General features: G+C 35.2%; 7 protein-coding genes and 5 pseudogenes across 12 annotated transcripts, besides 1 other annotated feature; 6 read left to right on the top strand and 6 right to left on the bottom strand.

Annotated features, from left to right (window-relative positions):
- Window positions 1–17,376: part of a mobile genetic element that runs on past both edges of the window.
- Window positions 1,547–2,715, top strand: TVAGG3_0379060 (annotated as a pseudogene). The gene has a single exon. A coding segment is annotated over exon 1 (1,169 nt).
- Window positions 5,725–6,261, top strand: TVAGG3_0379050 (protein of unknown function, DUF4106 family; the record flags this gene model as incomplete). Its single annotated transcript, XM_051232036.1, has 1 exon — window positions 5,725–6,261. One exon carries the CDS (start codon window positions 5,725–5,727, stop codon window positions 6,259–6,261), a length of 537 nt encoding a protein of 178 aa, XP_051101766.1.
- Window positions 7,106–8,340, top strand: TVAGG3_0379040 (annotated as a pseudogene). Its single transcript has one exon. A coding segment is annotated over exon 1 (1,235 nt).
- Window positions 8,374–8,958, top strand: TVAGG3_0379030 (His-Me finger endonucleases family; the record flags this gene model as incomplete). The annotated part of the gene is made up of 1 exon (XM_051232035.1): window positions 8,374–8,958. The coding sequence occupies one exon, from the start codon at window positions 8,374–8,376 to the stop codon at window positions 8,956–8,958; it is 585 nt and encodes a 194-aa protein (XP_051101765.1).
- On the top strand, window positions 9,001–9,420 carry TVAGG3_0379020 (protein of unknown function, DUF4108 family; the record flags this gene model as incomplete). Its single annotated transcript, XM_001295847.1, has 1 exon — window positions 9,001–9,420. One exon carries the CDS (start codon window positions 9,001–9,003, stop codon window positions 9,418–9,420), a length of 420 nt encoding a protein of 139 aa, XP_001295848.1.
- Window positions 9,437–9,892, bottom strand: TVAGG3_0379010 (annotated as a pseudogene). The gene has a single exon. A coding segment is annotated over exon 1 (456 nt).
- Window positions 11,197–12,038, bottom strand: TVAGG3_0379000 (annotated as a pseudogene). Its single transcript has one exon. A coding segment is annotated over exon 1 (842 nt).
- Window positions 12,129–12,539, bottom strand: TVAGG3_0378990 (organellar and viral DNA polymerase type B; the record flags this gene model as incomplete). The annotated part of the gene is made up of 1 exon (XM_051232034.1): window positions 12,129–12,539. One exon carries the CDS (start codon window positions 12,537–12,539, stop codon window positions 12,129–12,131), a length of 411 nt encoding a protein of 136 aa, XP_051101764.1.
- On the bottom strand, window positions 13,199–14,083 carry TVAGG3_0378980 (organellar and viral DNA polymerase type B; the record flags this gene model as incomplete). Its single annotated transcript, XM_051232033.1, has 1 exon — window positions 13,199–14,083. The coding sequence occupies one exon, from the start codon at window positions 14,081–14,083 to the stop codon at window positions 13,199–13,201; it is 885 nt and encodes a 294-aa protein (XP_051101763.1).
- Window positions 14,705–15,070, top strand: TVAGG3_0378970 (uncharacterized protein; the record flags this gene model as incomplete). The annotated part of the gene is made up of 1 exon (XM_051232032.1): window positions 14,705–15,070. The coding sequence occupies one exon, from the start codon at window positions 14,705–14,707 to the stop codon at window positions 15,068–15,070; it is 366 nt and encodes a 121-aa protein (XP_051101762.1).
- On the bottom strand, window positions 15,414–16,004 carry TVAGG3_0378960 (DNA/RNA polymerases family; the record flags this gene model as incomplete). The annotated part of the gene is made up of 1 exon (XM_051232031.1): window positions 15,414–16,004. One exon carries the CDS (start codon window positions 16,002–16,004, stop codon window positions 15,414–15,416), a length of 591 nt encoding a protein of 196 aa, XP_051101761.1.
- TVAGG3_0378950 lies at window positions 16,345–17,212 on the bottom strand (annotated as a pseudogene). Its single transcript has one exon. A coding segment is annotated over exon 1 (868 nt).

Genomic DNA, 17,376 nt, shown 5'->3' with positions numbered 1-17,376 from the left:
TATCTACCCCGTTTTCTACCCTCATTTCTACCCTCTTGAATTTTCATGAAATTTACACCAAAAATATACTACTAGGTCATTTACGAAGAAATCTCAACAAAGTCTTTACGATGAAGTCTTGACAAAGTCTTTACGAAGAAGTCTCAACAAAGTCTTTACGAAGAAGTCTCAACAAAGTCTTTACGAAGAAGTCTCAACAAAGTCTTTACGAAGAAGTCTTGACAAAGTCTTTACGAAGAAATTCATGAAAATTCAAGAGGGTAGAAAAGAGGGTAGAAAACGGGGTAGATATACCCTTCTACCCTAAAATATATTTTTGGGTAATTTACACTCATTTACGAAGAAGTCTCAACAAAGTCTTTACGAAGAAGTCTTGACAAAGTCTTTACGAAGAAATTCATGAAAATTCAAGAGGGTAGAAAAGAGGGTAGAAAACGGGGTAGATATACCCTTCTACCCTAAAATATATTTTTGGGTAATTTACACTCATTTACGAAGAAGTCTCAACAAAGTCTTTACGAAGAAGTCTCAATAAAACATCTGTCAAAAGCCGCTTTTTAACTTCACTTAAAATGCCACGTAAGCTACGTAAGAATATACGTAAGAGGAAGAGAGCATTGAAACATCCAATAGTAAGACTGACACCACAACAACAGTTGCAACACACAAATGCTGAATGACCCCACTATGTTGCAACAAATGTCAAGCAATCCTATGCTTTTAAACCGAGTCATTGGTGCACAGAGTGGAGGTTTAAGAGCGGCACTTTTAGCGAAAATGGCAGGCTATGGTGGAGCTGCAGACGGAACAGCATATAACCCTCAAAGTCAAATGAATTTGAGTTCACTCAAAAATCAAATAACAGATGTCAAAAAGTCAAACATAGACATACAGAAGCAAATAAGTGAAAACGAAAAGAAACTAGAATATGACAGACACACAAAGAAACTCAATGAGTTAAACGTAGAGAAAAAGAAGAAAGAAGAACAACTGAAAGAACTAAGTACAGAGGAATATGCGAAAAAAGTGTCAGAAAAAGCAGCAGAAGTAGCAAAAATGGAACAAGATGTTATAAATTTGAAAAACCATACTACTCAATATAAAGTACTGAAAGATGAAGAGATAAAACAAAAAGCCCTGAAGACATATATGGATAGCGATGAGTATAAAAAAGAAGTTGAAGCAAATGTAAAGGCAGAAAAACTTTTACAGTTGCAAAACCAAACCGTACAGTATGAAAACTTAGCACAAGAAAGTAAAAATAACGACGCGGCTATGCAAAAGGCAATGAAAGCGCAGAATATATAAAAGCTAACAATGACTGGTTAGATGCCAAGCCAACGCTAAAGCAGCCCAACTCATAGGGTCAATAAGGACAAAAATACAAGCGGATGAAGACAGTTCAAATGAAGCTTTAACGAATGCTGACTTTAAGAACGCCTTCGAAGCTCTTCATAGTAAGGTGAAACAAGTGAACGACTTCTCATCTGGAAAGAAACTGAAGTCTGAAGGTTTCGACAAAGAGTTAAAAGAAGTAGCACAAAATATGACGAAAATAACAGATGCAGCAACGAGACAGGCAGTTCAAAGTGCCTATGACGCCGTTAGAGCAACTGTTGTGGAAAGTCAAGAAAAAGAGTTACAACAGACCAAAACAGACCTAGTAAATGCTTTCTTAAGAACGAAAAGTCAGGTAGGACATTACGCTGCAGATGGAACATATGTGCCAGCTGGTGGAACTTATATACCACCAAACCCTCCAAGAGAAGCACCTGCACCAGGACTACCTAAAACATTTACATCGTCACATGGACACAGACACAGGCATGCACCAAAACCAACACAACAACCACCTCCACAACCAGCACAGCAACCAACAGTTCAAAATCCAGCACAACAACCAACACAACAACCAGCACAGCAACAACCACAAACAGAGCAAGGACATAAAAGAAGTAGAGAACAAGGAAACCAAGAATTCTTAAAAATGCTTAAAGAAGAGTGTGGTTTCCCAGATACTGTTGACTTTAGTGACAGATATAAAGAAGCTATTGGAAAGTTCAAGGATGGAAATACTGACCCGAACCTATTTAGCTTTATGGCTCAGCACCAAAACGGATATAATCTCAAACCTGGAAATACAAGCTCGCTAAGGATATGATTTAATAGCATATCATCCAAATGACATGGATGAATTTACTCCGAGATATTTGATGTCAGAGCTAAATGACAATTCAACTTTCGTCATGAAACGCGTAAAAAATAGAGACGGAACGAAAGAACAAAAGCTTATGAATGCGGATGACGTAGATAGGGAAATTGTTAAAAACGGTCTCGGAATATATGAAATGCCAGCAGATAGGTACAAGAAACTCCACAGGAAGAAATAGTTCAGATACAACCAGACATGGAAGAAATAGTTCAGCAACAACAGCTAGAAGAGCCTGAAGGAAACGAACAAGTCACTCCTTTGGAAACTAACTTCACAGAACTAGAATGAAGATTTGAACAGCCGAAAAATCTTGACCCTCAACAAGAGTATGCGGAGAATATGGAATATTTCCAAGAGTCTAAAAAAAATTCGGTGACATCAGTAGAAGAAATATCGAAAAATGTTTGCCGACATACAAAAGACTCCAACACCAGATGAAAATATTCAGCATAGAATGGAAGTACTGAAGAAAATGTACACAAATACAACAACCCTTTTTACTTACGACATTAACGTTCAATCTTCGGATGAACTCGGTGAAATAAAAGGTTAAATTTCAAGAAAACATATAGAAATGAAACATTGTTTAAAGTTCATTCAGAACCTAACCAAGATGGAAACAAACCTACTTTTGTTTCTGCAGACGATGGAACTACAATGAGATGGGGTCATAAGCTAATCCAGATAGGTGGTTCATAAACTTACAACCACAATTCCAAGAAGTTGTAGACGCAATGGAAGTCAATGGTGAACCAATATAGCTGGTATTTTAAGCGCGGCTTTAATGCCATTGAAAGATATGAAAGATGCAGATATTTTGGACCAGTATGAAATGAACATGGCTGATGGAAATATAACACCTGACGTTCTAGAACATTTATCTCAAAGAACTACACAGAACCATAGAGATGGTATATTTGGTGAAGAGTTTAGAAAGAAATTAGGGAGAGCGAAGGAAGAGAACCTATTGTACATGACCTTGCAAACGAAAGTTTACAAAATGTCATAAAAACTTACTTTGCAGACAATGAACCGAGAAGGATGAATATTTAAGAAAACTCAAATGGACAGTACCAAATGAAATGTTAGTATTGAAAAACATGTTCCTTGACAAAATAAAACCAACTACAGAAATAAATGACGCAAGACTGGAACATTGGGTAAAAGCTTTCCCATTCACAAAAGATATTATTGGTAACATGGAAAGAAAACCAGAATGGCTACAAAAACATATATTTGGAAACGAGCATATTCCATATGGACAGGCACTGTTTGAAGAGCTTGAACCAGAAACTCAGGAAAGAGTCATGCAAACAATACGCGAAGACTCAAATACAGACTATGACAACTCTTTCTAGGATATAGGTTACCTGAGATGGGCGACCAGAGCCAAAAGCAAAAAGGACATGGGAAATTTGCAACATACTAATGAACATAATGCAAAGATGCAACAACTTCAAGCAGAGGGCAATGAAGGAAAAAGAAGAGTTAAAAAACTCAGTCAGGAAGAAAGTAAAGCTTGGTCACGTGGTTCTATTATGACATATAAATCAACTATTCTATATTTTTACTCATATGAAATGTACGCCGCTCAGAATATAACGCCAACAGTTTTGGATCTATGAATGGAAATGTTTCCGAATGGTATAACGAATGCGACAATGCCATTAGAAGGTCAGAAATAGTTCCTGGAACTTACGAATATACAACTGCTGTTCTTATGGAAAGTAGGTGAGTTTGGAGAAGTCTTCAACAACAGTAGATATGCTTGCGACAGGTTTCATATAATTTTCTATTGACAACTCTTTCTTATACGTGGAACAAGACATTGAAATAAAACCTTCTGCCAAGTTGTCTGACAAGAAAGGTTGCAATGAATTTTCTATGTCGATACCATATCCAGAAGTTTCATGGGATATAAGATATATTCTAACTCTGACTTAGTTCAAACAGTAACATGGGCAAACTATGAATGTTCGCTTTGAGAAACTCAGTACAACCACAAGCTAGAGAACAACAGACAGTATGCAACTATTGAGAAAATAAGAAGACTTGACCCTAACGTTCCAGAGTTTATTTAACCTTTCTGGACAAAATGCAGCAGCAGTAACCAAAGTAAAATTGAAACTTAGAGTCCTTTGTCATCTTTCCATCTTCAGGTTTTTAAGAATACTTGCCAAACTGGCAGGAAAATTTCTATCGAACTTACTCCAAGCAAAAATAACTAGTCATTCACCAACACAAGACCCATTCACTCTTACAGACGTAAAGGGAGCAAATCAAACGTCATTCGCCGAATTTGCAAAGACAAAGTTGACTTAGACTTTGGTTTCTCAACTCAACACTGAAAAAACTACTACTTCAATGCTGCTGGAACTGCTTGGGACCAGTTAAGTTCACATGCGAAAAGTTTGAATGCAAGAGAATAGAAAGCAGACTGCAGTCTATATGTTGACCAGATTTCAAATGCTTTAGCTGCCAATATATTGCCATTCACTTATGTTCCCTATACACCAAATATCTGTCAAAGACTTTGCAGGTGAAGTTGGAAACCAAAGTGTGACCCAGTGCAAAACAGATATTGCTTAACAACTGCAATGAAACATGCAGATACTATGTTTGTACTTTCAGACGAACTATAAATGACTATTCTTTTTCTACAACCCTGTATTAATACCATATAAACATAATGGCAATACTATCCAAGAGAAAATATTCTACAGTTGAGGATATGAGTCATACAACTTGACATTAGATGCTATGAACTTTAACAACAACTTCACAACAACCATTAACCCTAAATGCAAATTCTATTATGCCATATGTGAAAGTATGGACCCATACAGGAGCTCAAAACATCAATATCAAATGGAGACGTTCAAATTTTGGCTTGGCATTCCATTTGCTGACTCAGAAGACTTTATGGGTGGTATTTCAACTGTTGGTACAGTTCAAATACAATATACTGGTGACAGAGACGGTCCAGATGAACTGAAAGCAAAGAAGTTTACAAAAACCAATAGCACTTTTCACGGAAGATGCTCTTTTGAAAATTCGTTCGATGAAACCTGCTGGGGCTCCTCAGATTGGTATAACGACAGCTTCCATCGAGCAGATTTTGGCAGCAGGTCAGTAAGTTGTTCTTGAACTGACTTCTCTCCGTCAAATATTGACAGTACGCCAGTTTTGATATAATATTGTATTAAAAACTTTCCTTTAGAAATATCGGTCAGTTTTGTTGCTATATTTTTGTCAACGTCAAGAACTTTCACCATCTCGGTTATACCAACTTTCTTTGCTTTATGAAAATATTTTGGTTCAGCAAAGACTGCTATTCTATAACATTTTCCATTGTTTGTGTAAAGAACTATTCTGTCAATGAACTTGTATTGTTTGTGTGTGTAAACTTTGTTCTGCTTCAATTCGAAGAGATACTCAAATACGTCCATCTTTTTATTCTAAGTAAAATGTCATTTCCGAAAAATAGAAGCGTAAGTGTTTCAAAAGGTTTAATGGCGGTGGCAGATGTGAAGTTAAATTCACCAACTCAAACAAACAGTCAAAGTGTTGTTGTCAATGTCAAAGAAAGAGATGTTGAAGTGGGGAAACCATACGAAGACCAAGATGGTATAACAATAGTTCCTGTAAAAGAACAACCAACATACCCTGAAGTTAGCAGAGACTTAAGTTCTGTTGCAGATATTCGAAACGACTACCAACAACTTAAAGACAAACTTAAAACTCAGGAGAAGATTTGTCAGGCTTTGGGTATAATGTTAAACTTGGTCGAACACAACCCTGTAAAAGTGAACTCATATGTCATTGCACCTCATGAAATTTTGAAAGAACTATTGAAACTTTTGACAGAGGCAGACGATATAAACATCAAAGAAATAGAACCCGACGTTAGTTGCTGTGGTGTTTCATATAATGTCATTGACAAGATATACGTTATGAAAGGAGGTGAAACGTTGAACTTAAAATATAGTTTCCCAGACGTCATAAAAATATTTGACGACCACAACATTTCATTAAAATTTAGTTGCTAAGTAAATGGCAGAAGACATAATGGTTTATACTATTACGACTAAAAACCCTGAGTCATATAATTCTATAACAACAAACTTACAAAGTCCTCAAGGACGATATTGTAAACTGACCCTTAAACACGATGACGACTAAAGCCTGTTTTGCTCTTTTGACACCAGAAGACTTTGTTGTTGTGAATGGTAAAAAATACTTCTTTGAAGATACTTACTCAGATATACCACCAACAGGTTTTGTGACTTATTTAATACTTTAAGGACGGGTGTAACATGTGCTGCAACTAGAGCAGGTTTCATTATGTTTGGATGTCCGACTGAGTTTACTATAAACAATATGAGCTATAATACAAAACTTATTTCTGGTTTTTACTACCAACAGTTTCCTATAACAGGAAAAGGTGTCATACAAGGAATGTCTGTTCCATTGACTTTAAGTACACCTATTTTATAATTGTTTCAAACTTAGGTTCAAGTGCTATTCGAATGTCGACAGAAACTATTATGACCAAAAGATACTTATGCGTATAAACAATACTTTCTCTGCTGGTTTGCCTATTGTTCATTCGAATGCAGAGTTTTCAGCTTTAGTAAACTCAAACACTTTAGCAACATAAACTTAACCTTAGTTGACGCAAACTTTGTTCCTGTAAAACTTTTATGTCCTATGTATTTGTCAATGACGGCAGAAAGTTTCGAATTGGAAGATGCAACTGGTGAAAGTATTGTACTACAAGAACAACTTCAACAACAAATAGCTCAAGAACAACAAATGCAACAAATGGAACAAATGGAACAAATGCAACAACAAAGTCAAGAATAAAAAAATATTTTTTTTATTTTTATAAAAATGTACAGAATAGACGTTTCAGATTTTTATGACTTCCAAGCCTTCAGAAATATGTGTCCATTTAGAGACTATAACAAAGCAGTCGAGAATTTGAAACGTTTAGTCATTTATGTTGACTCTGCCCCAGAATGTTATGTCATGAAAGAATGGGATGTTGTCTTTAACAAACAAGAGCGACAATAGTTTCAGAACAAGAATGTAGACAAAAACTTAAGAAAATAAAAGTCGTACAAGTTGGTATGAAGATGTTAGATGCTTGGGATATCTTATTGTCAAAGTTAGAAGATTTTTCAGTTCGTGGTATAAAGTTCTATACACCATCTCCAAACTTCTATTCTATCTTCACTGGATATAAATACGAACAAGTAGAATGGAAAGAAAATGTTATAGAAGCTTGGTTAGACCATGTCAAAGAAATTATATGCAATGGAAACGAAAGAGTCTATGAGTATATCTTATGTTGGTTTGCAAACATCTTACAATATCCAAGTGCTAAAAATGAAACTGCTCTCATTATAATTGGAAAACAAGGAACAGGTAAGAACACTTTCTTTACAGATATCTTATGCAAACTGTTAGAGGGCTATTCGAATCCGAATATGACAAACTTAGAAAACATCTGCGGTAAATTTAACTCTTCAATAGAGAATATGAAACTTATAGTATGTAACGAACTTCAAAGTATAGATACAACAAAGGTTTTAAACTCAGATGCTTTGAAGAGTCTTATAACAGACAAAGTTGGAGTTGTTGAAAGAAAATATAAAGACCAAAGAGTTTGTGAAAATGTTGCAAATTTCATCATGGTTTCAAACAATGCCGTTCCGATGAAGTTAGAAAGTTCTGACAGAAGATATGTAGTTGTCAGAACGTCAGATTCTCATATGCAAGATACAGAATATTTTGACGACTTAGCAGAAACTTTGACACCTAACTTTTACAACCACTTGTTCTCATATTTCATGACATTAGATATTTCTAAGTTCAATCCAAGACAAATTCCATATACCGAAGAGAGACAAACATTGTTAGAAGCAAACAAGAGTGTATATGAACTGTTTATAGATGAGACTAACTTTGTGTCATTAGATGAAAGGTCATTGTACGATGAATATAAACAATATTGTCAAGAGTATGGTTATATGGCAGCTTCTAAACGAACATTCTTGGCAAATGTCAAAAATCTTTTAGACATACAGAACGGCGTATATACAAAGAAAAATTTTTCTGAGTAAATTTAAAAAAAACATTTTTTTATTTTATTTGAAATGTACGCTGAGTTTGTTGGAAAGGACCGTTGGGAAACTTGTTTGTTAGATGAGAAATATGAAATTCACTGTTGTGAGTCATTTGAAGTCAGAAACAAAAAGACAAAAAGAGTTTTAAGCGAATGGGAGCAAAATAACGGATATGCTAGGATGAAGATGGGTGGGAAAAACTATTTAAAACATGTTGTCATTGCAACTCATTTTATACCGAACCCTAACAATCTACCTTTTGTAGACCATATAAACCGTTTAAGAAATGACAATAGACTTGAAAATTTACGTTGGGTTACTCGTTCTGAAAACAGTAAGAACAAAGGCAAATTTGGAGATATTGTATTCGAATTTGTCGACGAACTAGAAGATGAAGCAATTGAAATTACAGACTATGGTAAGCATACGTTTGAGTTTTACTACTATAGCGAAGAACAGGACTCTTTCTACCTTTATACCGGCGTAAACTATAGGAAATTACAAGTATATTTTACTAAGGCGGGCTATGCTTATGTAAACGCTAGAGATACAGATGGAAAATACGTTAAAATACTTCTTAACAAATTCAAGAAGCTATATGGCATACCATTTTAAAACGTTTTTTTAAAAAAATATTTTTTTTATCCGATAGAAAAGATGACGAAATATATTTCAGTAAACAAGTACATGACAGAAGTCAAAGATAAGTTAGCTCCATTCGCATATTTGAATGTTTACTTCTACAATTTTGAAAAGTCTACATTTGACAAAATTTGGAACATTGCACCAGTTAAGTTTGCTGTTGTTAGAAAAAGTGGTGCAACTTTTGAAGACTTAGACATAGAAGGTTTGTTAGCAGTCAAAGAAAATTTTGACAGAAGGTTCTCAAACCTTAAAGAAGGTAAAGCATACAAACTTGTTATACCTTATGAACCAAAGAAAGCAGACGACTATGAATATTATGAGTCTAAGATAGTTGAAGTTCAAGGTAAATTAGGTAAAAAGATTTTAGAGTCTAAACCAGTGTTTGCTCCTAAAGAGGAAGAGAACATTGACATTGACCCAGAAATGTTCTAAAAATAAAATTTTATTTTTACATGTCAAATTTCTTTTTCTCTGGAACTGGTTCAGGTTCTTTTTTCTCTTCTTCTACTTTCTTTTCTTTCTTTTCTCTCTTCTTCTTCTTCTTCTCTGGTGGAGTTATGTCAAACTTCTCAGAACCATATTTTTGTAAAAGGTCTTTGTCCTTTAATAGCTCTTCTATTCTGTTTTCTATTTCATCTTCAAGAACAGCGCATGTGCCTTCTTTGCATTCTAAGAACTTTTGTTGGACTTCATCTTTCCAATCGGGTCATCTCTGTCAACAAGTCTGTCATTGACAAACTTAAAGACTTCTCTGCCTAATGTTTATGGTTCTTGTCATATTCCAGAAACAGAACTTTAGAACAAATTCACCTTTTCTTGTTTACACTATGTAAGATTTTATGGTCGACAGATGTTTTGCTGTCGAAAGTTTGTCTCGAATATAGATAGCGAAATCGCTAGACATTTTCAAAAAGATAAAAATTTTAATTTTTTCTAAAAATATGTTAGAAAAAAAGTTTGCTGACATTGACAAGAAATTTGAGAATGTTTTAAACAAGAACAAGAGGAAGTTAGAAAATGCTCAGATAAAACCCATACATGACAAGTTCCTATTTGCTCAGAATGGTTTATAACAGGTCTAATCGCACCACCTGGGTCGGGTAAGACTTTCATTATCTTAAAATGGCTGCACAACAAAAACTAGATGAGAAGAACCCATTCTATGAGTTAGTAGTCATTTGTAAAGTCTTCTGGTCAATTCGACCAAACCGTCAATTCGTTCAAAGATATTATAAAGAAGTCTAAGTTAGTATGTATAAAAACTCTGAGTTGTTAGATTGGATAAGAAGTACCAAAGAAGAGTTTTGAAGTACAATGCTATAAATGAGTATATAAATTCTAAGTTTAAAGACCCAAATGAGGAAATGCAGGAATATTAGAGAAGAAACACTTCAGAAACAACAGAAAGAGATAGAATACATTTCGAAGAAATTGCAATCTTACGATTGGAAGACATACCCTAATAGTCTTCTTATTTTAGATGACTTTGCTTCTCATCCTTTGTTAAAGAACAGAGAACAAGACATGTGTCGAATTCTCAAGAAGCTCAGACACTTTAACATTTCAGTTGTCATTTGTGTACAGACAGCAAAGAGTTTAAGTAAGGATGTTAAAAGAATACTTACTGATATCATACTTTTCCCTGGATTGTCCGAAGACGATTTCATGGAACTTATGAAAGAGTCCATGGCAGGTAAGTTTGACAGACATGAACTATGGGAGAAGTACAAAGTCATACAAGACCCTCATACTTCTTTCAGAATTCACATTACGCGAACAAAGTTCAAATTGTAAAAAGTCAAGCGTAAAATGTAAGTGTTTAGTCTTAGTAAGTCTGTCGGATGGAAGAGTTCTTCCTGTCGGATGGAAGAGTTCTTCTGTTGTCGGGAAGAGTTCTTCCTGTCGGATGCAAGAGTTCTTCCAGTTGTCGGGAAAATATTTTTCTGTCGGAAGGAAAAACTTTTTCTGAAGTTCGACCAAAAAGTTCTCAATTTTCGAAAATTTGAATGGTTTACGGACGAACAACAAGAAAAATTTTTCCAGTTGGAAGGAAGAGTTCTTCCAGTTGTCGGGAAATTTTTTTCCTGTTGGAAGGAAGAACTTTTCCTGTCGGATGGAAGGACTCGGAATGCCAGAAGGATTTGACAAGGCAATTTACTTTATAGCTACCTGAGCCATCTGAAGTCAAGACCAAAATAAATGGTTCATCTACTCTACTTGTTTGAAGTTGTCAAAATACTCTGTTATTTTTTCTTTCAGTAGCGGCAAATCTTCTTTGAATGTAAGTATTGTACAACCTTTAATATCATAGTGTGTTTGAGGTAAAGTATCTTGAACTATCTGTTTAACATCTTCATTCGGTGTCATTGAATCGGTAAGTTTTCGCGATAGAACCAATTTCTCTGTCAGATTTGTAAATCTTAGGCAAGGTCGTAAAAGCTTTTGTTGTTTCTTCTGACTAAATGCAACATAACCATGTCACTGTCTTCTTCTTTCTCCATATCTTCAGTATAAATCATATACTTATAGTTCTTTTCCTTTCCTTTTGGTACCGAACGTGGTATTCTTTTCTGAATGTTTTTGTCTTTTGCTTCAAGCTTGTTTTCCATCTCTTCACGTTCTTGTCTATGAATTTCGTCAAGAAGTTTACAGACATACCATGAATAGCGAGCTGAAGCCCATTGTGCCACATTATTTACAAGAAGTCTATGTACATACCAACCTCTCAAACCATTTGGCAATTTTTCACGATTTTCATAGAGTTTTGGCGACTGGGGTTTTTCTCCCACTCGCTGTTCTTCACGATTTTCAGAAAAAAGTATGTCTCGCTGTGCTTCATTTAATAGTTCAATAGTGCTTTGGTTCCTAAACCAGTCTTTAGGAAGCTTAGTATCTGGAGCAAAACATGCTGTCAAAATACTTTGCATTTGGTACATGTCATCTTTGACCGAACGAATGAGACGTAACTGTTTGTTATACTGTATGTACTCATATTCTTCATTTATAGCTTCATGGACTATAACTGTTGTTGTGTTCTCTGTTGTTGACATATCTGTCTTTACATACAAAATAAAAAAATAAAAAAAAATAAAACTAACTTTATTTTTTCTATCTTGTATAAAAGACCAAAAATAAACGCTTTACATGTATTTTTCAGCAACTTCGTCAAATAATTTTATAGCTTTACCTATCTCATCTACTTCAAACGTTTCTTTACCTTTCGTGGGAGCACCATACATTTTCTCAAACTTTTCAAGTAGTTCTGTTTCTGCAGCTCTCATATCGTTAACGAACACAACCTTAACTCTATTGACTGTACTGTCATATCTTTTAGTTATATTATATGTTCTTCCTATCTTATATCTCTTTGTATTGAAGTCCTTTGGTTTCTGAACGATATAAAGTAAGCCTTCACTGCAACGTTCAGTATCGAATGAACCATATGTTATGAAATTATATCCAACAACTGGGTCTAACCATAACAAAACTATTGGTATAAGACTTTTGTCTATAAGATATGCTGTAGTTCCATAGAATCTTACCGATATCATAAGCTCAGGATTTTTTGTCAAAATTTTCTGAGTAGAAGCATTTTTAACCCAGTCGTGGGATGTTTTCTTTTCAGATAGTGTTAGAATGTCTGACAAAGAATATTTGTTGTATTTCTTTGAGTATCTTACGTTTAAATCACCAATTCTAACCACTTTGGTGTCATTGTCTATCTTTTTAACTGTTTCAAACTCAGTGTTTGTCATTTCCTGTTCTTACATACAAAATAAAAAAAATATTTTAAAAAAACTAGCGTTAATTTTATTTTTTCTATCTTAAGGAAATTCATGAAATTTGGTCATTTTACTCAGAATTCAATAAAATATATTTTAGGCGACCAGGTCACTCGGTTAAATGAACTTCTCTGAAAAAGTGTGACAACATGACATTTTGACAACAACACAGGAAATATACTTCTTCGTAAATGTTTTGTCAAGACTTCTTCGTAATGAGCGTAAATCAGACAAAAATATATTTTAGGGTAGAAGGGTATATCTACCCCGTTTTCTACCCTCATTTCTACCCCATATGTCCTTACTGAAAAAGTATGTGTTCCATATGTCATTTTACTCAGAATTTTGTGCTGAATTCAGCAAAAATATATTTTAGGGTAGAAGGGTATATCTACCCCGTTTTCTACCCTCATTTCTACCATAAAGTTTTACAAGCGTTTTACATGGTATATGTTGTGATGGTTCATGACTTTAAACAGTTTTGTAGCTTCTATTTCTTCACGAAGGATATCAAAAATTTTAACTATGCCGAAGGTTTCTTTATATTTCTTCTTGACATCTGAAAGAAGGAAATCGTTAGCAGTTGGATAGTTTTTGTTCAGAAATGTCAACATGTCCATTTTATCTTCTGCTGGTTTCTCTACTTCTTTCTTTAAGTCAGTATGGTCTTTTCTCATTCTTTCTATCTCTTTGACGGAGTAGTTATATTTCCTCATTGCTGCTTTACATTTAGAACATTGTGAGTTCATTTTTGCGTTATATTCTGAAATTTGTCCTGCTAAAACAAGTAAGGCGTAGATGGTTTTCTTTAACTCAAAAGTTGCGGGTTTTATCTGTTGGTTCCATACCTTACCTCTTCTATCTTTATCTCTTCTCTGCCATACACACTCAGCAACTAACGAAACAAAGTTGTCGTAGGTCTTAAACTCTTCAGATTTATATATGTCAATGTCCATGACTTTGTGGTTGTAATGAAATCCAAGAAACTCATAGTTTACCTTTCGTATGAACTTCTTTATTTCTACTGAGTCAGTCAGTCTGACTTCAATTTCATCGAATTCTGGAATAGTGAGTTTTTGTTGTTGTATTTCAGGAAGTTTAGGCAAATGGTCTATAATATCTTGCATTTCATAAAGATACTGTTCATTTGTTTCATCTTTTGCACTACAGTCTAAATCTCCTTGGAGAAGTTCTTGCTTTATCTTCTGGATTTCTGTTTCGAAAGTATATGAAGAAGGAATGAAGCTTTTCATCTCTACTAACATTGAAGTTGGGTTCATGACTAACGAGTTTGGTGCTGTTGTTGCAAACATGTTCTTACAATAAAAATAAAAAATATTTTTTGGTGGGACTACCTTTATTTTATTTCAGCACAAAATGAACGAGTTTGGTTTAAAAATACGGTGGAGCCAAAAATGGCTCGACCTCAAAAACAAGCATTTTGTGAAGAATATACCAACCCGCTGTTTTCCGCGGGTTGCTTTTTTTATACAAAGTTCAAGAGTTTTGTGTGTTTTCTACGAGGGTAGAAATGAGGGTAGAAATGAGGGTAGATATACCCTTCTACCCTAAAATATATTTTTTGGTGGTACGTCGGACATTGTTCTGAAACAGTACAAATATTGTTCTGAAACAGTACAAATATTGTTCTGAAACAGTACAAATATTGTTCTGAAACAGTACAAATATTGTTCTGAAACAGTACAAATATTGTTCTGAAACAGTACAAATATTGTTCTGAAACAGTACAAATATTGTTCTGAAACAGTACAAATATTGTTCTGAAACAGTACAAATATTGTTCTGAAACAGAAAATTTTTCTCTCAAATTGAGAGCTTTTACGGGAAATTTGTTCTGAAAAAGTACAAGACTAGTTCTGAAAAAGTACAAGACTAGTTCTGAAACAGAACAAGACTAGTTCTGAAACAGAACAATGGACAGCATCGAGCCATTAGATGAGGCAATTTACCTTATAGAGATAAATGAAGTTGTTAAGCAGTATTTGGGCAAGGACAAAGCCAACAAGTCCCTCGGCGTCTGGTTGTCTGGAAGAGGTGCGCTGAAAATCGAGATTTCGACTGGAATTCCAATTCAAATACCAGAAAACACTCCTGTAGACGACATAAAGGAGATGAAGAAAGAAGCTCTTCTCAAGTTCTTTGCAAAGCGCCCATGGATACAACTTCCAAACAGAGAGAGTCCAATTCCACGAATTATACAAATTCTCAGAGCACTGTTCCACTTCTCTGGTCAGCCGTTCTACATAACCTGTGAAGGCGACATCCAACCAGTTCAGTAAACATCTCATTTTAACTAACTTTTTTGCTGTCTTAAGGAAATTCATGAAAATTCAACGGGTAGAAATGAGGGTAGAAAACGGGGTAGATATACCCTTCTACCCTAAAATATATTTTTCAGTGCTTTTTCAGCACTTTTCCGTAGTTGTATATGAAAGACAATTCGAGATAAAATTTCTTCATCTGAAATAGTCCTACCAGTATTTGTAAAGATATAGTCTAACGGTTTTGTATCTGCTACTTTTGTTCTTTGTTTTTCAACCTGAAACATTTAATATATGTAAAAATATACTGTTTTAAAAAATGTTTTAAAATGGTATGCAATGTTTTACTTCATGCAATGTTTTATTTCATGCAATGTTTTATTTCTGTGCCGTCTTCAAGTATGCCCCAGTACTTACGCTTGGAGAGGACATGAACTTCGGAAAATACCTTATCTAGCTTAAAACAGCCCATCTTCTCACCGACTAAACCCATTTCAATGAGTTTGTTGTATCCTTCTTCGTTCGTCATGAGTGCGTCAATGTTCTCATAGTAAACCACAACTTTGGATTTGACTTCGGAGAAGAATTTGTTGTAGTTGTCAAGGACTGCTTTTGCGAACTGAGGGTAAGACCAATGTTCGACAATAGGTTTTAATGTGGTTACTAAGCCACTTTCACCTTCGGTAAATTCGTATTTCAAAACAAAAGGAGAAAACCTTTCAACAAAGTTGTCGACCTTCTCATAATGTTTACTCTTCATCTCTTGAGGTTTCTTAATGGAATATCCCCATGTCGAATTCATAAGCAATTTGAGTGTCATTGCAAGTTTGGGGTTTGAAGCTTTCCTAATATCATATAGTTGTTGTATGACTTTTCCAACTGTATAGTTCCTTCCTGGGAACTCACCGTCTTCGTTTGGAATTCCAGTCGGGATATATTGGACGAACCTCATGTACGCAGCGTTAAGGTCGACATAGTATATCTTTTCATCTGAGTCGAACTTGTCGCATCCAATCGGACCAGTTCGTGGAAATTCAAGTGAGTCTCTTATCTTCTGAGAAACTTCTCCTGTTATCTCATAAACATCGTCGAAGCAACCTGTTTCATATAAAACCTTCTGACCTAACTCAGATGCTCTCCAATACAATTTGACGTCAATTGGATGTCTCAATGGAAGTTTGTTTATAGCATCTTGAAGTTCTTGCAACCTCATTGGAAGTTCTTCTGGTTCAGGTTGGTATCCGAACAATCCAACTCCTTGTGGAATTGTGTACTTCTTTTGTGCTAGAACTTTGTCTGGAACAACTTTTGGTCTTGCTAACAATAAAAAGTTTGTTTCGTCTTTTGGTACAAAAGTTTCTGTCAGCTTGTCATCTGGAATCGGTTCCAACAAACCTTTCTCGAAAAGAATGTTTACAGCTCTGACAATGTTGCACTTGCCTTTTCCGAACATAAGACTTTCGTTCAACATGAAGTGGTTGTGGAAAATTACAATCTTCAACCATGGTAAGTCTTTGTCAACAACATAGTCGTCATGTGAAGAACCTTTAGCTGTAGGTATGTTGACTCGGATATTGACATTTGCCAACGGTGCAATTTTTGCCAATTGACCTCTGAGAATGTACCTTGTCTTCACACATGACTCAAGATACTTCATCTTCTCTTCTGTAACAAGACCAGAGTTCCTGAGACATGTAAGAATACAAGGTTCATTGACAATTGTTTCAATTGAATTGTAAATTCCATACCTTGTCAAGTCAATGTCAGACTTATTTATGAACGGGAAGTATCCAGCATGTTGTCTGACTGCTTGAGGGTTAGGTTGGTACCATTCGAACTTCACGCTTACAATTCCTTCAATTGCATTCAAAATCTGAGTCGGAGTCAACCATTTGTTCTCTCTTTGTAGTCTTGAAAGCGTCAAGAAGCATTGCAGCTGTTGTGACATTGCCATGTGCGCATAGTATATATGACCGTCCAAATCTGTTACGGTTAGTCTGAGATTGTATCCTTTCTTATTTCCTCTTGAATGGCAGCAAGTACACCCATGAAGCCTTCTTTGTTCTTTCCTTCGTCAAAGTTTACTGTAAAGGTTCGACCAGATGTAATTTGACTTCTAACTTCACGGTACTTTTCATATGCATATCTTGTTCTTTCCATGGGAGCATGTGCGTCTTCACCTTTTCCTTTTTTCCTTCTCAAGGATGCAATTGTTCGTCATGTTTCCAGTAGAACTGGCAAAGCCGTCGTGTCCTTCAACTTGCGGCTCACTAACATTGAAAGGCAAGTTCATAAGACGTTCTTCTTCTAACCTCTCTAATCTG

This window comes from Trichomonas vaginalis, chromosome V, assembly GCF_026262505.1.
Source record: "Trichomonas vaginalis G3 chromosome V, whole genome shotgun sequence".
NCBI classification, from domain to species: domain Eukaryota; phylum Parabasalia; order Trichomonadida; family Trichomonadidae; genus Trichomonas; species Trichomonas vaginalis.
This window is presented reverse-complemented; position numbering and strand designations above follow the sequence as displayed.